This window comes from Natrix helvetica (assembly GCF_964273705.1).
Source record: "Natrix helvetica genome assembly, chromosome: 2".
Lineage (NCBI taxonomy): Eukaryota > Metazoa > Chordata > Lepidosauria > Squamata > Natricidae > Natrix > Natrix helvetica.
The window spans coordinates 11700632-11728413 of record NC_138552.1 but is presented as its reverse complement, the minus strand read 5'-3'; the positions used below and the strand labels follow the sequence as shown (position 1 = coordinate 11728413).

At 50.0% G+C, this 27782-nt stretch overlaps 1 protein-coding gene across 1 annotated transcript in view; it reads left to right on the top strand.

The window, feature by feature from the left end:
- The first annotated feature begins 1345 nt into the window (after positions 1-1345).
- MEX3C (mex-3 RNA binding family member C) overlaps positions 1346-27782 on the top strand; it is a 54945-nt gene continuing 28508 nt past the window's right edge. Inside the window, exon 1 of the mRNA XM_081942694.1 lies at positions 1346-2609. Coding sequence (XP_081798820.1) covers positions 1721-2609 — 889 coding nt within the window. The 5' untranslated portion in view covers positions 1346-1720. The remainder of the gene's footprint in view (positions 2610-27782) is intronic.

Genomic DNA, 27782 nt, shown 5'->3' with positions numbered 1-27782 from the left:
CAGCAGCTCTAGGTCTGGAAACCATCATTCCCAGTTGGCAGATGGGTTGAAGGAACTCCTAAGGATCAGGAGGTAAACCGCTCCAAACTCGGTTGCAGAAAATACGACTTCAGCAACGGAGGCGTCAGTGCCTGGAATGCACTACCTGACTCTGTGGTTTCATCCCCAAACCCCCATAACTTTAACAGACTTATTCTGGACGTCACCCAGGGGTGAAATCCAGCAGGTTCTGTTCTGGTTCTGGAGAACCGGTAGCAGAAATTTTGAGTAGTTTGGAAAACCAGCAAGTGCCACCTCTGGCTGGCCCTGCCCCATCTATTCCCTGCCTGCCAAGTCCCAGCTGATCTGGAGGAAATGGGGATTTTGCACTATCCTTCCCAGGAGTGGGGAGGGAATGGAGATTTTGCAGTATCCTTCCCCTGCCACGCCCACCAAGCCACGCCCACTAAGCCACCCCACAGAACCAGTGGGAAAAAAATTAACTTCACCACTGACCTCACCTCATTCCTAAGAGGTCTGTAAAGGGGGGGCGTGCCCACCGTCCCTGTCCTACTGTCCCCATTTATTCGTACCCATGTTCCTGTAGCCATAATCATATTTATACATATATGTTATCTTATACATGCTTGACAAAATAAATAAAAAATAAAAAGAACACGTTCACAGGCCTCTTGCTGAGGGGGGGTCTTCTCCCAGAAGCCCCCACCCCACTCCACCAAGGACCTCAATTTAGGGAAGAACAGGCTTTTGGGGGTCTTTGAACACCCCTTCCCCATCCTCTTCCCACAACCCACTAAACGCGATTCAACCAGCGCTCGGGGCGGAGAAGCGCGTTCATAGCACGGTGCAAACCCGCCCAGCCACCTCAGTCAGGAGTTCCCTGCCTCGCAGGTCTGCAAAAATAAAGAGGCCGGTTTTCGGCCTCCAAGGTGTCGCGTCTGAAGACCGTCCCCTGTACCCCAACCGGGCCGGGGTTCAGCGCCCGCTTTTCCCCGCCTTAGCGCCGCTTTTTCTCCACCGCTTTTTTTTTCCCTCGCCGCCCCGTCACAATACCCGCCGGGCCAACCCAACAATCCCGGGCCCGCCGCCGCCCTCCCCGCAGCCGAGATTGGGCAGAGCCGGCAGGGTGCGCCGCGTGTGGATGCTGCCCGCGGGGACCGGACCGGAGGCGGAGAAGGAGCCCGAAAAGCCGCCGCCGCCGTCACCACCACCCTCCGCACTCGCCGCTGGCCTCGCGCCCGCCCGCCAATCCCAGGCGCCGCCGCCGCCGCCGCTTCCCGCCGAGCCCCGGCCCCTGCTGCCCCCGCGCGGCCGCCACCCAATCGCCCGGCTGGGGGAGCGGCGCGGGGCGGGGCTGGAGTTGCCCGGGCCGTCACCGCCGCTGCTGCTGCTGCCTGCGGCCGCCGCTGCTGCAGCTGGAGCCGGCGGGGAGAAGCAGCCGCCGCCGCCGCAGCCGCCGCCATGGAACAAAAGAAGCGCTGAGCCGAGCGCGGGCCGTGGCGGCGGCGGCAGCAGCAGCGCCGTCAGCGGCGGCAGCAACGCCCAGGCCGCCCCCCAAGAGACAGCAGCGGCGGCGGAGGAGGAGGAAGAGGAGGAAGCCGCGGCCGGAGAGCCCGCCGCCGCCGCCGCCGCCGCCGCCGCCAGCCCAGCATGTCTCCCGGCCTCGCGTAGCCGGAGCGCCTCGCCGTCCCCTTCTTCTTCTCCTTCTCCGCCGCCGGCCATGCCGAGCGGCAGCGCCTCGCCGTCGCCTCCCGAAGAGCTTCCCGACCTGGGAGCGCGGCTACTGCTGCTGCCGCCGCCGGCTGCCCCGCCCAGGCCGCCGCCGGGCCTGCTGCTCCAGTACCACGCTCAGCCGCCGATGCCGCTGCTGCTGCCGGCTTCCCCTCAGCCGCCGCTGCTGGCGGACACGGGGCTGCTGAGGGAGCGCCTGGCCGGCCTGGGTCTGAGGGAGCGCGGGGACGAGGCCGCCCGGGAGCCGCCGGGAGAAGACGACCAGGAGGAGGAGGAAGAAGAAGAGGAGGAGGAGGCGGCGCCTGAGGAAGGAGAAAGAGGAGGCGGTGGCGACTTGGAGCTGGACTTTGAGGAGCCGCCGGAGGACGAGGAAGACGAGGCCGCCGAGGAGGAGGAGGAGGAGGAAGAAGAGGAGGAAGAAGACGACGACGAGGGATTCCTGGAGCCCCGGGGAGGCGGCGGCGTCTGCGGCCCGGCCTCGCTGCTCTTGCTGCCCCCGGGGCCGGCCTCCTCGCCGTCGCTCCTGCCCCCGGGGCTGGGCTCGGTGCTGCTGCCGCCGCCGCCGCCGCCGGTCTCTGCTCTGCCGCTGGCCGCCGGCTCGGCCTTTGAGGTGGCCGAGGTGGGAGCGCTGGGCGGGGCGCTCTACGGGCCCGGCGACGATGTCCACGCCGGGGTGATGGCGGCGATACTCTCCCAATCCTACGGGCCGCCCGGAGCGGCGGCGGCGGCAGCGGCAGCGGCGGTGGCAGCCGGGATGCCCCCCGGGTCGGTCTTGAACGGCGAGCAGGCGGCGCTGCTGCGAAGGAAGAGCGTCAACACGACCGAGTGCGTCCCGGTGCCCAGCTCCGAGCATGTGGCCGAGATCGTGGGCCGGCAGGGTGAGTTTCGGGTCGGGTGTGGGCCTCCAGGTCGACCGGTCTCGGGAAGGGGGATTCCTCCCCCGGGGTGGAGGACGGGGGGGCAGCCCGTTGTGGGATCATCACGCTTGTCGGAGTGGGGACTGTGGGACAGCAGTTTCTCCCAGAGTGGGGACTCCAACTCCCATCTGAGGAGGAAGATGGGAGTCCGATCCCAAAGCACTGGACGGGCACGAAATTATTTTAGAGTGGGGGTGATAAAAGATGAGCGAGAGTGGAAGAGAAGGGATGGCAGGAGAGCCCCCCAAAAGAAAAGCTGGGAAATTGGAATTCCTTCCCTTACACGTGTTCACTTTGAGAGTTGTGAAGGTTTGCTTTGAGTGTCTTCGAGCTGTGAAAAGTTTGGGGAAAGGGTTGGGTCTGAACGGGTAGGGTGCCCTTGCAGTGATCCGGAATAAATGAGAGGCGATCTGAAATAAATAAATAAATAAATAAATAAATAAATAAATAAATAAATGCTGTGCCCCTGGTTGGGGTGTGGGTAATGGTGTTCAAAACTTAGTTGTGGGTTGCAGTGTTGCATGCTGAGCAAGAGGAAGTTTGGCCTGGATCGGGACTGTTAGGTTGGGAATGTGACTGGGAGAAGAAGTAGGGAAATGCCCTGCCTCCAGATCGATCAATCTAAATTTGACAAAAGGGTTTTTAACAGAAGAACATGTCTAGATAGGAGGAACGGAGGGAAATATGTTGAAATTGTAAAGGAAGCTTGGTTTCAAGGGAGGAGAAATGGTTCTGGAGGTATAACAGCTGAGAGCAGTGACACTTTGAAAAATGGGTGTGGTTTGTAAGGAAAGGTCTGGGAAACAAACCTTTTATCCAGGAGGCTTCCACCATGTTGAGCAACGTTTGTTCATGGTATTTTCAGAGCAAGAATGCTAGGGAAACTAGAAATTTCACTACCAAATTACTGTACAGTTTTGTGGTCCCATGTTTTGGGGAGGAACAGCCAGAATCCATCCTACATACATCATCACACAAAAACACAGAAAATAAGTAAGAAATATTTGGTACGGGATATACCAAAGAATATGCCATACTAAATATTTATTTGTTTTCTGTGGTATATCCATATTCTTTGAATGAATAGAAATGAATGGTATGGGTTAAGGAAAGGGTGTGTGTTGTTGTTGTTGTTGTTGTTGTTGTTGCAAAGTCGTGTCCGACCCATTGCGACCCCATGGACAATGTTCCTCCAGGCCTTCCTGTCCTCTACCATCCTCTGGAGTCCATTTAAGCTCACGCCTACTGCTTCGGTGACTCCATCCAGCCACCTCATTCTCTGTCGTCCCCTTCTTCTTTTGCCCTCCATCGTTCCCAGCATTAGGCTCTTCTCCAGTGAGTCCTTCCTTCTCATTAGGTGGCCAAAGTATTTGAGTTTCATCTTCAGGATCTGGCCTTCTAAAGAGCAGTCAGGGTTGATCTCCTCTAGGACTGACCAGTTTGATTGCCTTGGAGTCCAAGGGACTGGCAGGCGTCTTCTCCAGCACCAAAGGCCTCAATTCTTTGGTGCTCAGCCTTTCTTATGGTCCAAGTTTACACCAACACAATTCATCGTACGTGGAGTTGTCATGTAGTAACCACAATTGAGACTGGCAACTGGCAATTGAGTCATTAAGCAACATGGTCGCTAAATGAAACCACAACTATGCTTGTGATCTGACTTCAGTTTCTTTAGCTTAGAGACCTGTGAAGATTGTAAATGTGAAGTTTGAACTGAATTGAATTGAACCTTATTTGGCCAAGTGTGATTAAACACACAAAGAACTTATCTCTGGTACAAAAGAACTCCGTATGTGTACATACAAAGCAGTGGAATAATCATAATCATAATACAGTGAAAGGGGAGGCAGTAAGGAAGATAATAAGGATAAATAATAACATTAGATTGGTTGTAAAGTTACATTTTCATTACCGTTGTTAACTGAGCAGTCATTGTATGAGTTAGTTTCTGAGGGAGGTCTACCTGTAATAACTGGTAAATTATTTTCTATGCACAATGGTTTTAAGAAATCTGCATTTTGAATCAGAAGCACTAGCTCAATAAAGGGAATCTGGGTTGAGAGATTTTTGGGAACTGTTTAATAGAGAAGTGACTGGCCTATAACGGGTTTGCTTATTCTGCAGAGTATTCTGACTCACTAATTGTGGTTGGATGTTTTCCTCTTTTTTCTGAATTGGGAATGTTTTCTATCTAGGCTGGATTGTTTTTAAGCAGACCTTGTTTGCAAATGAACTATTGCCTTTCAACTAACACTGAACACAATCATGGCTGGCTCTTCTGTTTAAAATGAGGAATGCCCAGATCAGAAGAATTCTTGCTAGGCAAACAACCATTAAACAAGGCAATCGCTAGAGGGAATGGGAAAGGAAAGAGGGAATTTAATTTTCATGGGACCTATCCTTGAATTTCATTGATGGAAAGCACCCTGCAGATTGGGCCAGATGGTTGAGCAGAACAAAATGAAAGTGCTTTACGAGATCTTCATGGAGCATGAAGTTTCACCAAAAGTGGCTATCTAATTCCTGGGTGGGGATCTGGGAATTGATTCAGACCTCATCCAAATTCTTAGCCCTGTTCTTGACATATATGTCGAGTACTTGTCCAGTAGCAGTAAAAGTAACTTATTCTGATGTAGTCTATCAAAGTCCATTTAGAGAGTCAATTTGGTAGAGAGATTAAGGCACCAGACTAGAAACCAGGAGACTATGGATTCTTGTCCCACTTTAGACATGAAACCTTGGGCTGCTTTCTTTCAACCCTAAGAGGAAGGGCAAATGACTCCCCGATTTTTTTTGCCAAGAAAACTGAAGGGCTTACAGTCGTGTAGGTAAATGCCAGGGAACCACTCTGACTCAAACACACACAAACATACACACAGTACATATAAAGCAGAATGCCCCAAAACTAAACATAAAAGAATAGACTTAATATAAAATATCTTCTCAATTAATTTTTCCACTTCCATTATATTTATTTATTTAACTTCTATAGCCACCCATCTCAATCCAATTGACAAATGTAGTTAAGACAACATAGGAGAAGAAAAATTTTAAACACACCAGTGCTACTTTTATGCTTTATATACCATATTTTTCAGAGTATAAGACACACCTTTTTCCCTCAAAAAAGAGGGCGAAAATCTGGCTGCGTCTTATACACTGAATACAGCATTTTTAGCCTCCTGAAACCCCGCTCCCTGTGCAAAAATGGCCGTTCATGGCCTTTAGGAGGCTTCCAGAATGCTCCTGGGGGCTGGAGAGGGCCCCAGCCCCCAGGAGCACTCTATAAGCCTCCTAAAGGTTGTGCATGCCCTTTTTATTTTTTATATTTACAAAAAACAGGCCCGTTTTCGTTTTTGGGAGGTCTACAGAGTGCAAAAACTTTTATTTTAATTTGCCTCTTCAAAATCTTGGTGCATCTTATACTCCAAAAAATACGGTATGTAGTTCTTGAAATTACAGGAGCTGATCACATCCAGCAGTTGTAGGGAATGAAAACCTATATCTAGCTGCTGTTATGATGGCCTTGCCCTCTCTAATATTTCTGAAAGCACCAAAAATGATCCAGAGACTGTGGCCGCTATGATCCTTTTGCCCTTACACAGTGTAAGAAAGAATTGAAACTACAAGAGAAAACAGGAAGTAGGAGATTTGTCATATAATGGTAACATGGAAACTGAGTGGCTACATTAAGCAGTGGCTGAAAATTGTGATAATATGTATTATCTAGTGTAGGCTAGGCTAACTCCTTTTTACAATATCTTTCACTAATCTATAAAAAGATATATCCCTAAGTGTGTATGTATATGTGTGTTTGTGTGTATCTTGGATACATACATACATACATATTGGATATTTGTGAATATTTTATTTACTATAAAAATTGTGAGTCCTTTCTCTGAAATCAACAGATTGGGAAGTTTCTATATGACGTGTAACTATAGTTAAAGTGATCAGTCTGTGTCTTTAGCCACCCAGTCCTCACAATACAACTTGATACTAAAAATGGGCAAACATTTTTTTAAAAAAAAAAGCTAGTTTCCTCATTTTAGAACAAATTCTGTTCAGGTTCCTTGTTTTCTACCCTGGGCTTATTATTGTTTCTCCTTTGAAATTCTTTTGGAATTTTGCTTTTACTCTGTAATTTGGTGCTTCTACTACAGACACAAGTACAGAATACCAGGCCAGAGTTCACATCAAAGTGGACTTGCAATACTTGGCAGGAGCAACTTCATTCACTTGGATATATGGGTGGAGACTGTGTGTATCCAGTCACAGTATTTCTAGCAAAAAGGAGTTCCAGGAAATAGGACAGGAAGCATTAGAGAAGATGGGTAGACCAGTGATTTGATTTTATATAAAAGTTCTTCATATTAGTGTGGGCTGAGGAGCATTCGTAAATCTAGAGACCACTCAAACCTTGGAAATTAAAGTGCCACTGAACTCATAAAAGAAATCTCGGTGAAGAAAGTGTAGGCCCGTGATGGCAAGCCTATGGCACGTGTGCCACAGGTTGCACGCAGCGCCCTCTGTGAGCACGCGAGCTGTTGCGCCAGTTCAGCTCTGCCGTGCATATGCGTGTGCCTCCCATTGGCCAGCTAGTCATTGGGTCTCTGCGGTGCATGTGCAGGGGAGTGGGACAAGTGCAGAGGGGCTGCGCATGCATGCGGGGGGCACTGACACATAGCATTATGGAGGTTCGGGTGTGCGCGGGTATTCGCGGGCATGCATGTGCACTTTGGGGACTCAGTCCGGAAAAGGTTAGCCTTGTAGGCCTTTTTGTCCATGAGTCCAAAGGTACCTTTAAAGGTACAAGGCCTTTTAATAACTTCTTCCTGTTATTAGTAATAGTGTGAAAGATCATTTTGTCTGTAGTACTAATCTAGTTCTAAAGAAAGTCGGTACAGGAAAGCAAAAGTCCCTTTTTTGTAAAGTTCACAGTTAATTTGAAGTAAGAACTAATTTCATGGAAAACGAATGTTGCAACACCTGATATGCTCTTGAACCTTGTTGTTGGACACAGTTGAGGCATCTGAACTGGTTTTTGTAGCAATTCCAGTGGAAATATGTCTTCCCTCTGCATAAGAGCCTCTGAGTTATGGATTTGAGAGGATAATTTATAGTCTGGAGGCAAAATGCCTGACAGCTTTTCTTAGAGCCCATAATGAGTTCTCCTTAAAACAGAATAAATTTACTTTTTCATTGCTGATATCTGCTTTAAGCAGCATAAATGACGATTCTGCATCTGGATATCACCAGATGGACAACATTAGCTAAATAATAGGAAACAGAAGACGGAGAAATGCAGTTCATTCCGAATACTACATTTTCAGATGGTGAAAAAAACATGAATTATTGGGATCATATATATCAGGGGTGTCCAAACTTGGCAACTTTAAGACTTGTGGACTTCAACTCCCAGAATTCCCCAGCTCTGCTGGCTGGGGAATTCTGGGAGTTGAAGTCCACAAGTCTTAAAGTTGCCAAGTTTGGACACCCCTGATATATGGACTTAGAAAATAAAGCAAAAAATACATGACAGCAAGTTTTGACTGTATATCAAAATATGAAAAAGATATTTGGTCTTGTGCAAAATAGAATTTGAGCTATGGAAAAGTTGGAAATCCAATTTTAAAAAAAAATCCTAAAATTTTAAAGGAAGACGAAGTCCACATAATTTCAGAACTGTTATTCAGAACTAGTTAGAAAAAATGGAGGTTAATCTTCAGCAATAAGGAGACAGGCAATTAACATTATTCACAGTAATTACAATCTATGAAAATGCTGCAAATACCAAATTAGTTGGGGCAATTCCAACTAATTTGTTTTGCTTCTCTGCATGCCCACAAATAAGTGTGACAGGCTCAGGAGTATTGATTTTTTGGGGTTACAAAAACATGTTTGTGAATTTGCAAATACAGATCCTGCAGAGTGTAAGGATTGCCTGTATGTGAGTGCAAAAGGGCGTTGGTACTTACCTGATACGCCTCTTCTCATAGTGGGGGGAGGAGTATCCAGGATGGGTTGACCTTATCCTCCAGCTGATTGGACTGAGTCAGATAAGCTCTTGGGACACGCCCCTGGCCCACCAGGCACCGCCCAGTTATCGGCGAAGAACTCCATCCGACTCATTATGCCATCCACTCCAGACTTTAGTATAGTTTCAAACCTTTTATTGAAGAATAACTTAACATACCAGTGCAACATTCAACAAACACATGTTACATAACCATGTCAGGGGGGGTCTGGATACTCCTCCCCCCACTATGAGAAGAGGCGTATCAGGTAAGTACCAACGCCCTTTCTCCATAGTGAGGGGGGGAGGAGTATCCAGGATGGGACGTACCAAAGCTAGCGCGTCCCTAGGGAGGGTCACATACTGAGGGCACTGGCCAACTAAGCCTGGTGGGGGTGTCCTCTGCCCTATGTACCTCCTGTAAGACCCTGCGCCCAAATGAAGCCTCTGCCGAGGCAAAGGTGTCTAACTTGTAGTTCCTCACGAAAGGTGAGGGGGAAGACCAAGTGGCTCCCCTACATATCTCTGTCCATGATGCCTGGGTAGCCCAGGCCGCGGTGGTGGCCGCACCTCTTGTGGAGTATGCTGTTATGGGGCTCGGTGGCTGAATGCCCTGAGACTGGTAGGCCGTAACTAGGCAGGTTCTCAACCACCTGCCTGTGGTGGTGGAGGTCACCTTCCTGCCCAGAGACCCCAGTTGGAATGAGACAAACAGGGCTTCAGACCTTCTATTCTGCCGGGTTCTTCTGAGGTAGATCCTCAGAGCCCTTCTTACATCTAATGTGTGCCATTTCCTTTCTAGAGGATGAGAAGGGTCCGGGCAGAAATTGGGCAAAACCAGCTCCTGTGCCCTGTGAAAGCACGAACACACCTTAGGTATGAAGGAGGGGTCCAACTGCAACACCACTCTATCCTGATGAAAGATGCAGAGGTCTTCCCTGACGTACAGGGCCTGCAGTTCTGATATCCGTCTGGCGGACATGATGGCCACCAGGAACGCCACCTTAAGGGTTAGAAACTTTAGTGACACTATTCGCAATGGCTCAAACGGCTCCCCTGTTAGAGCCTCCAACACTTTGTGTAAGTCCCAGGAGGGGTACCTATGTAATGTAGGTGGTTTGAGGTTGGACGCTCCCTTCAGGAACTGCCTGACCAGCGGTTGCTGAGTGAGTGTCTGGGTTCTGCCGCACAACAGCACTGAGGAGATGGCCAAGACTTGTCTCCTAATAGTGTTGGGAGCCAACCCCCTGTCCAGGCCTGACTGGAGAAACTCCAGCACTATAGGAACAGTGGCTCTCACCGGGTCCTGCCCACGGGAGTTACACCATGTGGAAAAGGCCCGCCATATTGCGTCATATATGCGCTCCGTGGAGGGTCTTCAGGCGGCCTGGATAGTCTCTATTACCCTGGGGGAGAAGTTTTCCTCTCTCAGGATGCTCCGCTCAACCGCCACGTAGTCAACTGGAGCCATTGGGATTCCAGGTGCTCCAGGGATTCCTGGCTGACGGATATTTTCTCCTGGGGAATTCTCCACGCTCTGCCCACCGAGAGCAATTGGAGGTCTGCAAACCATGGCCTCCTGGGCCAGTAAGGGGCAATCAGTACCACCTCCGCCCCGTCCCGAAGAATTTTCTGAATTACTCTGGGAATCAGGGGCAAGGGTGGATATGCATATAGAAGCCTCGTGGGCCACGGGCAGCGGAGGGCGTCCGGCCCCTCCACCCCGTGTGTTCGGTACCTGGAGTAGAACCTCGGTAGTTGGGTGTTGAGGTGCGTGGTGAATAAGTCGACCTCCAGGTGACCGAACCAGTTCATCACCACCCTGAAGATGGCTGGATGAAGTCTCCACTCTGAGTGGTCTACTTCTGCCCTGCTGAGCCAGTCGGCTCTGGTGTTGTCCACCCCCGCTATATGCTCTGCCGTTAGGGATAGCACGTTCCTCTCGGCCCATCGCCCCAGTTTCTTGGCCTCTCGCATAAAGGGCCCCTGATTTGGTCCCCCCCTGTCTGTTTAAATGAGCCTTTGTGGCAATGTTGTCTGTGAGGACTAGAATGTGTCTGCCCTTGACAGAGCGGTGGAAATGCATCAGGGCAAGGCGGACCGCCCTGAGCTCCAGCCAATTGATGCTGTGCGTCAGTTCCGCCTGGCTCCATTGTCCTTGCGCTATTTGATTCTGCAGGCTGGCATCCATGGTCACCGTCACCCGGTCTGGCGTTCTGAAGACTTCGCCCTTTGTAATCATGGGGGACGTCCACCAGATCAGTGAGCGGGAGACTTCTGCCGGGAGGAGGACCTTGATCTGGGAACAGCTCCTGCGCCTTCTCTGGAAAGGCAAAAAGAACCATTGTAGGTCTCTGGTGTGGAGGCGCGCCCATGGAACAATGCCAATGGCGGAGACCATGGTGCCTAGCAGTTTGGACAAGGTGGCTAAGGACACCCTACCTCCCGAGACCACCTGTATAGCTAACCGTCTCAGGGAGATCTGCCTCCGATGACAGAAAAACCTTACCTTCCTCTGAATCTATCAGAGCCCCTAGGTGGATTAGCTTAGTGGAGGGGTGAAGATGGCTCTTGGCGCATGGTCCCTTAGTGCTGCCATGATGGTATCTAGATCCTTTAGAGCCCCCTCAACGGAGGATGACTGTATCAGCAGGTCATCCAGGTTGCATTGGATCCTGACCGGGACCTGTCTCAGATGAGCTGCCAGGGCAGCCATTACCTTGGTGAACCTGGGGGGCGGATGACAACCCGAAGGGCAAGGCTCGGTATTGGAAATGCTGCCCTAGGTAACAGAACCTGAGGTACCTCCGGTGCCCCCGCATGATTGGAATGTGTAGGTAGGCCTCTGTGAGGTCTATGGAAGTGAGGAGGTCTCCCTGCCTAATCCCCTCCAGGATGGAGTGGAGCGAATGCATTTTGAACCTCCTATAGCAGATGAAGCGGTTTAACCGCTTCAAGTCCAGAATAGCCCTCCAGGCCCCTGAAGCCTTGGAAATTACGAACAGGATTGAGTAATACCCCTGACCTTGCTGTTCTAGGGGCACTGGCTGGATGGCTCGGATATCCAGCAGGTGCTGTATGGCCTCCTGCATCAATAATAACCTCCTGGCCGGGTTATTGGAAACCGGGCAGATCCAGAAGAACCCTGAGGGGCTGGAAAGGAACTCCAGTGCCAGCCCATGTCTGATGGTGTGTTGTACCCACCTATCAGAGGAGGAGCGGTCCCAGCAATCCGCAAAGTACGCTAAGCGCCCCCCAATGGGAGGTGAATCTGGCCTTAATGTTTGCGGAAGGAGCGCCCCCCGCCGTCTCCTCCGCCACTTCTGTTGGCGCTTCTGTTGTTTGCCTTTCTGTGGCCTATCCAGGTACCTTTGCCTGGCAGCGAAGCCCCCCTAGTACTGCCTGGCCCCTGAGTACCCTGCCTCCGGTCCCCTGAAAGAGTCCTGACCACGGAAGGAAGTCCCAAAGTCCTGTCCCCGGTAGTACGACCGTCTGGGGTAAGGCGTCGCTCTGAACTGACCCTTCTTTGCAGCCGTGGGAAGCACCTTCCGCTTATCCTTGTTCTCTACGAGGTACGGGTCCAGGGCTGTCCCGAAAAGGGTATCTCCTCTGAAGGGAGCTGACGCCAGGCGCCACTTGTGTCGTACTTCGGCCTGCCACTGCCTCAGCCACAGCAGTCTACGGGATGCGACGGTAGAAGCGATCGCTCTGGAGGCGAACTTGGCTGCGGACAAGGTGGCGTCCGCCAAAAACTGGATAGCTGCCACCAGTTTGTTGATGTCCTGGTGTGCTCTGACCTCGGTGACGGGAATCCGCTGCTGCAGCTCCTGCAGCCAAAGTAAGGAAGTCCGGTTGAAGAAGGAGGCGGTGGTGGCCGCCTTCACCGCCCAGGCTGCTGCTTGATGCCCCTTTTGGAGGGTGAGATTCGCCTTCCTGTCCTCCAACTTCAAAGCCTCTTCTGGTTCCCCTGGGAGGTTAGTTGGGGTGTGCAGTGCCCATACCGGCTCATCGATGGAGGGCTGAGACAGCACCCCAACCATGTCCTTATCCACATTGAAAAAGATCTTGTCTGTGGATATGGGTGTAGGCCCCACTGTGGGGGCTGCCCACTGGCGCTTGACTGACTCCAGGAAGGCCCTAGGGGTTGGCACTGTGTCAGTCTCAATGACCTTCTCATCAAAGATGGTTTCTGCCGAAAACCCTGGAAGTGAGCTGGTGCCTCTGTCGTTCTGTTGCCAAGCTTGGCTTCTGCCTTGGCTTTGAACAGTAGCGACTTGTACAATAAGGGCTGGAACAACCCGGTGAAGGCCGGCTTAGGAGGGGGCATGCCTTTGTCTTCGGAAAGCTTATCTTCCCTGACCTCCCCCTCCTCGCAATCCAGGTCGTTGTCCTCCTACGATGAGACTGAGGAACTGGAGATGTCCTCCTCCTCGTCTACCAGGCCTTCTGGTGCCCTGGGGGATGGTGCCACCTGGGGCTGCCTTTGTGGCTGCTGGAAGGCCGCTGTCATACATTGCTGGAAGGCCCGCATCATTAGGTTCTGAAAGTTAGGGACCCCTGGGGGAATTGTTGGCTCGGTGCCATGCCCACCTGCGCAGGAGGGGGACCCAGCGGTAGAATTCCCGTGGACAGGGCTGACCCCTGTGAGGCTGTATGTGGGGGGGAATGCCACCCCTGAGCAAGACCCCAGAGACCTGATGAGTCAATGGGAATCCTTGCTTGCAATGGGGGTTCCTCCCCTGTGGCTCTGCTGGAGGTAGGGGCTCCAGGGACCTTCCCCTTCTGCCCCAGGCCTGGGGTCGATTTGTGCCCGCTTGCCTTCTTGTAGAGCTGCTCCAGCCTCTTGTGCCTTTGTGTTTCATTCTTGGAGGCTTTGGCAGGCTTGTGACCACCCTCTTCCAGCTCTGCCCTGGGGGAAAGGTGCCTTCTCTTTTCCTTAGCCTTTCCTCCCCCCCACCCCCCGGGCAGCCCTTGGGGTGGTCACTAACCCTGGCTGTTCCTCTGCACTTCTGGCGGGGCTGCTGTCCATCAGCCCCGCCAGACTCTCTTCCTGGTTGCTGGGCACCGCCATCTTGGACCACGTGCTCCCTGCCGGCTTCAAGATGGTGTCCGTGCCAGAAGATGAAAGGCGCGGATTTTAAAAGGTTCCCTGAAGCGGCTTGTGCTCCAAGGAGCTTCCACACGCCTCCCCCGCCGCTCTCTTCATTCCCCTCTGCCTCTCTCTGGCGCTAGGGGATTCACTCTGCCTGTAGACTCCCTCCAATGAGGTGAGCCAAGTGGGCGATGGGCGGGTGCTCCGCGGCATTTGGGAAGCCGCGGTTCGCTGCTCAACCCGGTGGGAAGCAGCGGAGCGCTCCAGCGCCTAGCCGAGCTTCTAGCGGCGGGCTCACCTCCTGGGCGGGGGTCCTGCGCTGTCCTCTTCTGACGATCACGCTCCCCAGCATTTGGGCGCTCCGAAGCTCGCTCTCCGCCGCCGCTGGATCCCACGCGGCAGGGCTTGACTATGGCTTGTGCCCTCTGATTCCTGCTTGCCCAGCTGAAATCCTTTTTCTGAGTGATACTTGTCTCACTCGGATGCCTGGGCAGCTTGCCGCCCCCAAGGGGGCTTTTGGCAATTCTTTCCTTTCCGCTCTGGGAGCTATTCAGCCCACTGGCAGTCGTTGCTGATTCTTCTTTTCTTCTTTCTTTAATTTTTTCCAATCTTCCTGGAGCTCCAGGATGGCAAACCGTCCAGTTGAGGACTGAGTCGATAACTGGGCGGTGCCTGGTGGGCCAGGGGCGTGTCCCAAGAGCTTATCTGACTCAGTCCAATCAGCTGGAGGATAAGGTCAACCCATCCTGGATATTCCTCCCCCCTCACTATGGAGAATGAGAGTTCTAAAAGGACAAGGAGTGAGATGGCAATCAACAATGTGAACACATGGACAAAAATAGGAAGAAAATGAGAGAAGCTTTCAAGATTATCATGGAAATTAGAAGAAAATTTAGACATAAAATAAGATTACTCAAAACTAATGCTGGAATGGATCTAATCCAGCTAAATAAAGATAAACTATACTGAAACCATTTACAGACAGATTTGCAGAATGGCAGAAAGGATGTAGAGAAAGAAAACTCTACAATTAGGAACAAATTCCATCAGAGAATGATGTACAGGTAGTCCTCAACTTATGACCATAATTGAGCCCAAGATTTATGTTGCTAAGTGAGAAATTTGTTAAGTGAGTTTTCCCCATTTTACTACTTTTCTTGCCACATTTGTTCAGCGAATCACTGCAATTGATTAGTAACATGGTTGTTAAGTGAATCTGGTTTCCCCATTGTTTGTCGGAAGGTTGCAAAAGGTGATCATATGACCTCGGGACACTGCAACCGTCATAAATGTGAGTCAGTTGTCAAGCATCCAAATGTAAATCACGTCATCATGGGGATACTGCAATACTCCTAAGTGTGAAAAATGATCATGTCACTTTTTTCAGTGCTGTTGTAACTTTGAATGGTCCCTAAGTCAACTCTTGTCAATCGAGGACTACCTGTATAAGAAGTAACAGACAATTGCCGAATAACAAAAGCACCATGTGGTGGTGGTGGGGAAATCCCATTGTTGGAGAAGAAGCAGCTAAAGTACTGACATTTCAGGATAGACGAGGCTAGTTTGCAAAAAATCAAGAGATCCTAGAGCACGGGTGTCAAACTCGCGCCATCACGTTGCCATCATGTGATGTATCACAACATTTTTTCCCTTCACGGAACTGAAGTGGGTGTGGCATGCACATGATGTATCCCGCCTGCGGGCTGATAGTTTGACACCCCTGTCCTGGAGAATGTGCTAATTATCAAAACATTGCACGAAATCCTCGTGTGAAGAAAGTTTTTGTTTACATTCTTGCAAAGAAGATTAGAGCCATACATGGGAAATTGAATGTCAAACGATCAGATAAATGACCCTGTTTCCCTGAAAATAAGACCTCCCCGGATAATAAGCCCAATTGGGCTTTTGAGCACATGCGCTAAAATAAGCCCTTCCTGAAAATATTGCAACACATCAGCAGCCATGAGGTGACCACACTCGCCGCCTCCTGCACCTCAAAAATAATAAGACCTCCCCAAAAATAAAGCCAAGTGCTTATTTCGGGGGGGGGGGTCAAAAGAAAATAAGACCCTGTCTTATTTTGGGGCAAACACGGTATTAGAAAAGGCATAAGGCAGTTTGGTATAGTGGTTTAAGCTGCTGGCCTAGAAACCAGGTGACTGAGTTCTAGCCCCACATTAGACCAAGTGACTTTGTGATAGTCGCTCTCTCTGACCAACCCACCTCACAGGGGGGTTGTTGTGGGGAAATAAGAGAAGGACATGTATTTTCCCCACCTTAGGTTATTTATAAAATTAATAAAGGTGTGGTAAAAAAAAATCTTTAAAAATTGGATATGGTGTTAGAAAACTAACATAGGAATAATGGGGAGAGAAAAAGAATTTTAGATTTACCTATACCTATTTACTGATTCTAATATGGCCTTTGATAGTACTGTTCATACCAGGATGAAGATCCTATTAAAGTTAACACTTCTTTTGAGGAATCTTTACACTGTAAGAACTGAGTTTGAAGAAACAGTGATTCTGGATAGGGGAGGGAATGAAACAAGGATGTATTTCATCCCCTTAGCTATTTTCATTTACAGCGAATATATTGTAAGAACGCCAGTCTGAAAGAACTGACAAGTGAAATTAAAATATGATGTTGAAATGCTAACAATAGGAGATATGCAGACGGCCGTGCTTGATCAGCTTAAAAGCTAAGAAGAGCTCATTAAAGAAATAAAACTGGAAAGTAAGAAAAATGTTAAATGTTAAAAAGACAAAGGTAACGTCAACTAGCATGCTTTGTGAGTTCGTAGTTAACTGCTGAGAAGTGAATAGTAAACAGTTTTGCTTTCTTGGGCTCAAGAATAAATGTAGAGTGGTGTGCTGGAGAAAACAAAATAATTGTAGGCAGAAAGAGAATTGTAAATTTAGACTACATCACGAAGAATGAAAGAATTGCTATCGCAACAAGGGCAAGGGTGGACCACTGTGGGTTCGCACGGGTTCAGGCGATCCTCTAGCGAAGATTCTGTGCGGTTTGGCGAACGCCCAAATCCCACTCCTGGCTGGCCCCGCCCACCCCTCCCTCCACTCCCAGGAGTCTCCACGCAGCCCATTCATCATGCCAGGTAAGTGCAGGGCCTGCACGGAGGCTCGGGGAGGGGGGGAAATGGGCCTACTGGAGGTTCCGGAAGTCCGGGAGTGGGCTTGTTTCCGGAACCCGGGAGAAGCAGTTTTTGCCCCTCCGGAGGCTCGAGGAAAGCCTCCGGACCCTGGGGAGAGGGAAAAACACCCACCTACCCTCGTTGTGGTGCAGGAGGCCGACATGGCCACGCCCACCCAGCAACGGGGCAGTGAACCCATTACTGCAATTTTTGAAGCCCACCCCTGAACAAGGGCCATGCTACCTGAATACGTCCATGCAGGTTTTTTGGCAACATTTTTAGAAGTGGCTTGCCCTTGCTTTGTTTTAGGCCTCATTAAGCATGACTGGCTAAGGTCAACCAGTTGGCTTCCATGTCTACAGTGCTAGAACTCAGCTTCCAAACTCCTAGTCCGGTATCTTACCTAATAGATCAGACTGGCTCAGAACAGTGAAATCAATGGCTTTCTCAGTGGTGATATATGGAGCAAGGGTGGATGTGGGCCAGGAGGAAGAAGATGAATGCCTTCAAATTGTGGATTAAGAGATAGTTACCAAAGAGTTCCATGATCTGCAGGAAGAACCAGTTGGTTGGTCATGAAAGACTGTCTGCTGCCTTCTAGCAATCGCTAACAAGCAGAAACTTGCATACTCCAGACATATGATGTGAATGGATAATGAAACTATTGCGTGCTTTGCAAATTTGAGGGATATAGAATAAGGGTAGATAGCAGATAAAGGTTGATTGAGAGATGTTGCAGGGATATCTATGGAAAAATCACAGCTGACTGTCATTGGGAATAGTTCTAGAGTCGAATAATAATAATAATAAATTTAAATTTATTAGCCGCTCCCTTTCCAGACAGGACTCGGGGCGGCGTACAGTGGGGCATATAAAACATATACAACACATAAACATACATATATACAGGACATACATACACGGAGGAGGTAACAAATTACATCACATTGGACAATTAAAAGTCACCATTAAAAATACCCCAATTGTAAGGCACAATTTAAAATTTAAGGTTTTTAAAATTTAAAAGAACTGTCAGGAGGAGTAAGAAAAGTTTACGGTTGAGCCAGGCCAGATAATTGAAAGAGGTGGGTCTTCAGCTGTACACGGAAGGAGCGGAGATCGGAAGTAGTCCTGATGTCACGGGGGAGGTCATTCCACAGGGCTGGGCCCGTCACAGAGAAGGCTCTGCTCCTGGGTGCCCCCCGGCACTGTTTGGCGGACGGCACCCGAAGAAGTCCCTCTCTGTGTGAGCGGATTGGTCGTAGGGATGTATGGGGCAGGATGCGATCCTGCATGTAACTAGGCCCTGTGCCATGAAGCGCTTTAAAGATCATAATCAAAACCTTGAAACGCACTCGGTAGACTACAGGAAGCCAGTGCAGCTCGCGCAGGAGAGGTGTTACAGGGGAGTATCTAGTCCTCCCCATAATCACCCGCGCGGCCGCGTTCTGGACCAACTGCAGTCTCCGAGTGCATCTCAAGGGAAGCCCCATGTAGAGAGCATTGCAGTAGTCCAGGCGAGACGTCACTAGCGCATGGGTGACTGTGCGTAGGGCATCCCGGTCCAATAAGGGGCGCAATTGGCGCATCAGGCGAACCTGATGGAACGCCCCCCTTGCCACGGCTGTTACATGGTCATCCATGGACAGCCGGGCATCTAGGAGGACGCCCAAATTGCGCACCTGTTCCATGGGGGCCAGTTGCACGCCCCCGATGGCCAGAGATGGAAGCAACTGGTTGAACCGGGAGGCCGGAAGCCACAGCCACTCCGTCTTGGAAGGGTTGAGTTTTAGTCGGTTGTCATCCATCCAGACCCGTACGGCCTCCAAACACCGGGACATCCTTTCGACGGCCTCATTGGGGTGGTTCGGGGTGGAAATGTATAGCTGAGTATCATCAGCATACAGATGATATCCCACCCCAAAGCCATGGATGATCTCGCCCAGCGGTTTCATGTATGTGTTGAACAGGAGAGGCGAGAGCACCGACCCCTGAGGCACCCCACATGTGAGTGACCTCCGGGTCGATCTCTGCTCCCCTGCCAACACACGTTGCGTCCGGTCAGAGAGGTAGGAGCCAAACCACCGTAAAACGGTGCCCCTGACTCCCAGCCCCTCCAGCCGGTGCAACAGGATACCATGGTCGATGGTATCGAACGCCGCCAAGAGATCTAATAGGACCAGGATAGAGGAACAGCCCCTATCTCTGGCCCTCCAGAGATCATCAACCAATGCGACCAAGGCCGTCTCCGTGCTGTGCCCGGGTCGGAAGCCGGACTGGCGCGGGTCTAGATAATCATTCTCCTCCAGGTGACGTGGGAACTGTTGTGCTACCACACTCTCTACAACCTTCGCTAAAAAAGGAAGGTTGGAGACTGGACGATAATTGACTAGGTCCATTGGGTCCAGGGAAGGCTTCTTGAGCAGGGGCCTCACCACCGCCTCTTTCAAGGCGGTCGGTAGGAGCCCCTCACCCAACGAAGCGTTCACTAGGCCCAGGAGCCAGTCGCGTGTAACCTCCCAGGATGCCAGTACAAGCCAGGAGGGACACGGGTCCAATAAACATGTGGTAGGTCGCAGACGTCCACGCAACCTGTCCAAATCCTCGATGGCAACCGAGTCAAACTCCTCCCAAAGCGATCCCTCAAGACTCGCCGCGGGCGTCTCAGATGGACTACTGAAAGGGGCCCATCCCATCCGGATTTGAGCGACTTTGTCCTGTAGATATTTCCCAAACTCCTCTGCTCTGCCCTGTAAAGGGGCTTCCCGCGGTCTCTCAAACAAGAGGGAGCGAGTCACCCGAAACAGGGCGGCAGGGCGGTTATCTGCGGACGCAATAAGAGCGGCGCAATATTGACGTTTGGCCGCTCTTAATGCCACAAGGTACGTCCTCAAATAGGCTCGTGCCTGTGCTCGGTTGAATTCGGAACGGGAGGATCTCCAACGACTCTCTAGGCGTCTCTTGTGGCGTTTCATCACCCTTAGCTGCTCGGTGAACCAAGGGGCCAGGGTGGTTCGTCGCCGCAGGAGAGGCCGCAAAGGCGCCACCCGGTCTAGGGCCCCGGTAGTCGCACTATTCCATGCGTCTACCAGGTCCTCTACTCGGGGGCGGGTCAGGTCCACAGGAGGTGGCCCAAGCTCCGTCTGGAACCTATCTGGTTCCATCAGGCGCTTAGGGCGGAACCATCTAATACCTTCCGGCTCCGCCTCCCCGCAGCGGGGTGTAGCACCAGGGAAGTTAAGCCGGAGAAGTGAGTGATCTGACCATGACAGGGGAATAATAGTTGGGTCCCCTATTCCCAGATCACTCGTCCACTGGCCAGAGACAAAGACAAGGTCCAACGTGTGGCCTCCCTCGTGAGTAGTGCCCTGAATTAACTGGGTCAGGTCCATGGCTGTCATGGAAGCCATGAACTCCCGAACCCCCTCAGATGCTTCTCCCATCGACGGCAGATTAAAATCCCCCATCACTACAAGTTTGGGGGTCTCAACCGCCACCGATGAGATCAGCTCGAGGAGTTCAGGCAGGGCCGCTGATGTATAGCGAGGAGCCAGGTATACTATCAGCAGGCCCAACTGCCTCCCTGGTCCCCATCTCACGACGAGGGACTCACACCCGGATGTCTGTGGCACAGTGAACTCTCTCGGCTCCAAGTCTTCCCGGATAATCACTGCTACCCCACCGCCCCTTCCCTGGGCCCGAGGCTGGTGAAATGCTCGATAACCTGGCGGGCACATTTCCACGAGGGGTAGACCTCCCTCGTGGCCCAACCAGGTCTCGGTTATTCCTGCGAGGTCCGGCTCCCCCTCCGAAATTAGATCGTGAATGAGGGGGGCCTTATTGACAACGGACCTCGCGTTGCATAACAGCAGTCTCAGGCCTCGGGTCTGTAGATCCTGACCACCTAGTATGCAGGGGTTGGTACAAACGACCGGGAATGACCAAAAACCCCGGTCTCCCAACCGACTACACGTTCTTGATCTGTCCTCGCACCTGCCCCTCCCCACGACCGTTGGTATCAGGGAGCCCTGCGCAAGAATGCTATCTTCCCTCTCCTCCCCCACTCCGCTCCCTCCTCCTTCGACCACACCTAGGTGCCTGGCTCTCCCATCCCTCCTGACCTGTTCCCCCCCCCATCCTTATAACCCCTTACAACTTTTAAAAAACATTTAATTAAAAAACCCCTCAACGTGCGCTTCCTCCACCTCTCTGGGTTAATGAACCCCTCCTCAAGGTGGGCCCTTGAAAGGGCAGGAGGCCATAGCTGCGAGAGGGGGGAATCTCGTAGCTGTAGTAGGTCTAGCCTCGTATATAACATAATTAGACAGGGCCAAGTTCGTCAAGTGGGAGCTGTAGATGTTAATGTGTATCAGCGGCCGCAGTTCCCACTAAGGGGATGGTCCTGGCAAGAAGATAGTCCAGGCAGGGGGATAGGCTGATGAAAATAGTCCATATCTGGATGGAAATGCTGGCTGATGGAAATATGATAAAGTAGCCAGCTGGTGGATAAAAATTGCAGCTAAGAGGTAGTTTGTAATGGATGGTAAGTCATAATAGGTGGTAGGGCAGATAGCCCGTAGTAAGTAGATGGTAAATGAGTGAGTGGGGGGGGTAGTAGTGAGCACAGCAAAACACTGGGTCTGACCTTCTGCGTGGGCCTCTGATGTTCCAGGCCTCCGATTCCATGGCCTGCCCTAGATGAAAAGAATCCTCTGTCCATTTGACAACCCAGGTGTTGTTATTGGGCCCGGGAGGGCTGCATCGGCCTCCCTGCGGCCTCCCTGCAGCCCTTCCCTCGTTCTTTCAACTCTCTGCTTCCTCCGGCGCCTCAGGCCTCACCCTCCTTCCTTCTTCCCTTCGGCGCCTTGGGTCTCTCGGGCCTCCCTCGGGCCTTACATTCCTTCACACAATCACCGGCCAGATTAGAGCTCAGCGATCCATAGTTCGTAATTTGGGCCGCTCGGCTCTCCTGGGTTGCCACCATCACTCTCATGTCACAGGCCAAAAACCGCCCAGTCACACAATCACGCAATCACGCAGACCGCCCAGACCACCGCCGCTGTCCTCCACCGCTGTCCTCCACCTCCTCCAGCCTTCTCGCCCCCCTCCAATCCAATCTTTACCGCTCCGCTGCTCCGCTGGCTCTGGCGCTCCGTTGCTCTACCGCTGCTCTGCCGCTCCGACTCCGATTCAGAGAGCGCCGGCCGCCATGCTGGTTTAAAACGCCAGCTGCCACGCCGCGACTGACTGGCGCGCTATCTTCCTCCTGTCCGGCTGCCCGGCCGACCCGACGGGCCAGCTTGGGGCCAGGCAGGTGCCAGGATGTTTGGCGCCAAAAATCCCCGACCCTCAGGGTGGAAATGAGGGTCGGCAGCATCCCGCCCGTCAGGAAGCCCTCCGCATTTAGCGGAGCTCAGAGGCAGTCCTCCATTCCCTCCGGAAGCTCCTCCTCCTCCTCCTCCGAAGGACATTTATCTACCAACAATGCTGGCCAAGTTCCCAAACAATGTAATATTTCCTCATATAGGCATTTTTCGCCTTATTTCTCACCAGAACTGACTATATCCTAAGTTTCTTTTATGGTGTGGGTGTGGGTGTGTACAGGCCTGGCTTGTCCCATACTTTTTCTCTAAAATACCTGCATTTAATCACTATTTTCTCTTCATCAGTGTTTCTGAAGGTCTAGGGAGCAATAGCTTTTAGACTTTTATACCACTTCACAGCGCTTTGCAGCCCTTTCTAAACGGTTTACAGAGTCAGCCCATTGCCCTTAACAATCTGGGTCCTCATTTTACTGACCTCAGAAGGATGGAAGGCTGAATCAACTTTGAGCCTGGTCAAATTACAGGAAGCCGGCAGGCAGCAGACGTAGCCTGCAGTACTGCATTCTAACCACTGCGCCACCACAGATAGAAATTCTCTATCATCGAGGTCCTGATTCAGTGTTGGGATTCAAAAATTTTTACTACCGGTTCTGTGGACGTGGCAGGGGAAGGATACTGCAAAATCCCCATTTCCTCCCGATCAGCTGGGACTCGGGAGGCAGAGAATAGAAGGAAGCAAGGCCAGTCAGAGGTGGTATTTACCGGTTCTTCGAACTTCCCAAAATTTCCGCTACCGGTTCTCCAGAACTGGTCAGAACCTGCTGAATATCACCTCTGTTATGATTGTCCCCTGATTGTCCCAAAGGTGCATTTTCCAACAGGATCCAATTGGATTTTCTTTGAGTGTTTTTTGTTTCGTTTCTCATCCAAGAACATTTTCAAAGGAGAAAAAAAAGTCCAGTTGCCTTTGGAACAGTGTTTCTCAACCGTGGCAGCTTGAAGATGTGTGTACTTCAATGCCCAGAATTCCCCAGTCAGCGGAGAGAGGTCTCTGCTTTTGGTCTTTTACCCAGTAAGTAAATTTGGCTTTCAGGAGTACACTTCTGTATTTTCTCCAAGCCACTGGTGCCCAGTTCCACTTTGGTGCTTGACTCCAACACGTATTTACGTAAGGGTTAGGGTAGTCTACCCGTCATAAATTCAGTGGTTTGTAATACTTGCCTTACCCACCTTGTAAGCCATTGAGTTCCAAAGGAGTATTATAGTGTGGCAAGAGATTTGTTTTACCTCCAAGAACAGGACCATTTTTCAGAACGGCTACCTGCTTTTCTGATACCTTAACACTTAATTCATATTACCATACAGATCCGTGGCTTTTGCATAAAGCAAAATTGGCTTAGTTTGGATAACATACAGAGCTAAAACCAATCCTCAATACCCTGTTTCCCCAAAAATAAGACCTCCCCGGTTAATAAGCCCAATCGGGCTTTTGAGCACATGCGCTAAAATAAACCCTCCCCTGAAAATAAGCCCTCCCTGAAAATATTGCAACACAGCAGCAGCAGCCCTGAAGTGACTATACTTGCCACCTCCTGCACCTCAAAAATAAGACCTCCCTGAAAATGCCAAGGGCTTATTTGGGGGATCAAAAGTAAATAGGACCCTGTCTTATTTTCAGGAAAACACAGTTTGAGCGCCTGCGCAATACACTGAATCAACCCGAGTGGCATAGAATTGTCACATTGTTTCACTACAATACAATACAATACAAGAGTTGGAAGGGACCTTGGAGATCTTCTAGCCCAGTGATGGCGAACCTTTTTTGGCTCGCGTGCCACAAGTGGGGAAAGCGCAGGGGGGTCGAGTGCGGACGTGCCGCACCCATAATGCAACGCGCGACCCCCCCAGTGCGCATGCGTGCACAACACGCGACCCCCCCATTTTTACATTTTTTCCCTCCCCAGGCTCCAGGGGCTTTATAGGAGCCTGGGGAGGGCGAAAAGAGCCTCCCCCGACCCCCCGGAGGCCCTCCGGAGGCTTCAGGGACTGTCCGGAGGCTTCCCCGAAGCCTTCGGAGCGCTTCAAACCACCCTCCGAGCAAACCGGAAGTGACTTCCGGGTTGCTCGGAGGGTCGTTTTAAGCGCTCCGAAGGCATCGGGGAAGCCTCGGACGGTCACTGAAGCCTTTGGAGCGCTTAAAACCACCCTCCGAGCAACCCGGAAGTCGGTTTGCTCGGAGGGTGGTTTTAAGCGTTCCAAAGCCTTCAGGGACGGTCCCTGAAGCCTCCGGGGGGCGGTGGAGGCTCTTTTCGCCCTCCCCAGCTCCTATAAAGCCTCTGGAGCCTGGGGAGGGTGGAAAATAGCTTTTAAAAAGGTGAACTCAGCTGGCCAGCGCGCGCATGCGCGCTGGCCAGCTGACAGGGCAGCGCCTCGCGTGCCGTGACAAATGGCTCCGCGTGCTGCTTGTGGCACGCGTGCCATAGGTTCGCCATCAGTTTACAGCAATACAATACAATACAATACAATACAATACAATACAATAGCAGAGTTGGAAGGGACCTTGGAGGTCTTCTAGTCCAACCCCCTGCCTAGGCAGGAAACCCTATACCATTTCAGACAAATGGCTATCCAACATCTTCTTAAAGACTTCCAGTGTTGGGGCATTCACAACTTCTAGAGGAAAGCTGTTCCACTGATTCATTGTTCTAACTGTCAGGAAGTTTCTCCTCAGTTCTAAGTTGCTTCTCTCCTTGATTAGTTTCCACCCATTGCTTCTTGTTCTACCCTCAGGTGCCTTGGAGAATAGTTTGATTCCCTCTTCTTTGTGGCAACCCCTGAGATATTGGAAGACTGCTATCATGTCTCCCCTAGTCCTTCTTTCTATTAAACTAGACATACCCAGTTCCTGCAACCGTTCTTCATATGGTTTAGTCTCCAGTCCCCACTTCTTATAGTTTTATCTCTCTCCGTCCCTCCCAAATTATACAGGTCAGCTATCCTCCTTCAAAGGAACATCTTGTAACTGGACTTGAATACACTGAGCACAATTTTTATTTAACAGAAGGATAGTTGCACATGTAACATTCTTGCTAAAACACCGAGTGCTCTCCTATCACCGCTGGCTTTCTAACCTCATAGCTACCCCTTCCTCTCTCCAGTTTTGGCTCAGGGAAACTCAAGGTGCTCAAGTCCTCCAATTTTCTCTTACAAAAATGTTATCGCAGGAGAATAAAATGTGGCAGCTTGTGCATTCTTGAGGTTGGGAGAAAAACGAAGATTGAAACTAATCTGAGAGGGATAGTTGCTGCGAAGTTTGGGTAGGGGAGGAGATGGGACAACACATTTTAAAGCCCGGGGAAGGAAAAGGGGGAGGTGAAAGATGAGGTTAACACTTTGAGACAAGGAGACCAGCTACCGCCTGCAGTCTGGGCTAAGGAAATGTGCTGACACAGGCAGTTGTGCCAGTGATTCCTGCTCACATCGTCTCTGGTTTCAGTGTCTTGGCACATGCTGGCTGTAAACGATACTGCTTTTGTTTGGCAGCTGTGAGAGCTCAAAGCGGGACTTTCTGCATGTTTTTAAAACTTAGGCGTATTTTAATGAAAGTTTTTTTCTTAATTTAATTGATTTTTAATCTCGTTATTTTTTTTCCATCCTTCCTATTTTTTGTAAATAACTCAACCCTCACAACATATATTTTTTCTTCCTCCTGTTTTCCGCAACCCCATTAGGTTGATGGAGCTGACAGCGACTGGCGCAAAAATCACTTGACTGGCTTTTTATGCCTAAGGCAAGATTAGAACTCACAGCCTCTTCGTTTTCTAACATTTTCTGGCCTGAAAATCTGGTCATAAGTCATTGCAGTTGTAAATTGAGGCACCCACAGACCTGGGTTTTTAAAATATTTTTTGTGATGGTTGTTAAGCAAATTTATTGTTCTGATTACATGTGGTTTTGGTGGAAACTGGCAAAAAAATGCTAGGAACTAGGAAAAAATATTGCAAATTATGGCCAAAAAAGCAAGCACCCAAAATGTTGTAAGATAACCACAAGGCGCATGAATTTTACAACAGATGAAATGATTAACAGGCTCTAAAGTGCGCTCGTTCCACAGCCGTGGTTACTTCAATTATAAAATTATGGTCATATGTTGAGGACTATCTGCACAACAAATGTTTGTTTTTATGCTTCACTTTATGTATCAAGCTATAACTTTTTAAAAATACCTGCAATATTGTGTTGTATGTTGATTGAAAATGATCAACAGTAGACTCTCAAAAGTTATTAGTATAGATTTAGCTCTAAAATTTGAATTAAAATTAGTATAGATTTAGCTCTAAAATTTGAATTAAAATTAGTATAGATTTAGCTCTAAAATTTGCATACACTTATCTAAAATATTTATTCTCGACACTTTATTACTGATTCTTGTTTTTTAAACATTTACAGGCAAACAAAGCTATGTGGTCTAATTTAAGTCTATTAAACTCTAGTTAAAGCATTTTCAGAATTGTTCTAATTCTATTTTGAGGCTAAAATAGATTTAGATTAAACTAAATCTAAAAAAACTCAGCTGTTTTCCTAGTACTATTAAATATAAGGCCTACATCTGTCTCAGTACAGTAATTATATGCTTCTGTGTCATTAAATTTTCAAATATCTGCAGTTTACCACCTGCTCTCGAACAGTATGTCTACATTAAAATAAGTCATTGACTCACAGATCCATTTTAAGTTACAGATTTCCACAACCAATCTAGAGAAGTGATTCATAATTCAGAAACAGGCCTTTTGGTATCTACCAGAAGGATTGCTTAACTTTACAGTCAGTGAGTAGTATTCCCACATCAGAAGGCATAAAAAGCCATACTTCGCTTTTTAAAAAATAAGGCTGAAGAGTCAGCTCCAGACCATAGAGAGGCAGCTCGGGGAGGGAGAGGGAGACCCAGCTACCTTAATTAATGACCGTATTTTTCGGAGTATAAGACACACCTTTTTTCCCTCAAAAAAGAGGCTGAAAATCTGGGTGTATCTTATACACTGAATACAGCATTTTTTTTTGCCTCCCCAAACCCCGACCCCTTCACCAAAATGGCCATGCCTTTAGGAGGCTTCCAGAGTGCTACTGGGGAGGGCAGAAATGAACGAAAAACGGACCGTCTTTTGCTCAATTTCCCCCCCACCCCAGCCTCCAGGAGCACTCTCTAAACCACCTAAAAGCTCTGCATGCCCTTTTTTGACAAAAAGCGAACTGTTTTTTGCTTGTTTTTGGGCCCCCCACCCCACCCCCCAGGAAGCACTCTGCAAGCCTCCTAAAGGCTATTCATGCCCTTTTTTTGAAGAAAAAAAAATTGGCTGTTTTTGCGAAAAACAGACCATTTTTGGGAGGTCTGCAAAGTGCAAAAACTTTTTTTTTTAATTTGCCTCTTCAAAATCTTGGTGTGTCTTATACTCCGGTGCGTCTTATACTCTGAAAAATACGGTATACCAGATCCAAACACAGAATGCCTCAGAAAATGCTGAGAAGCAATGAGGAAGGAAACCGTGTA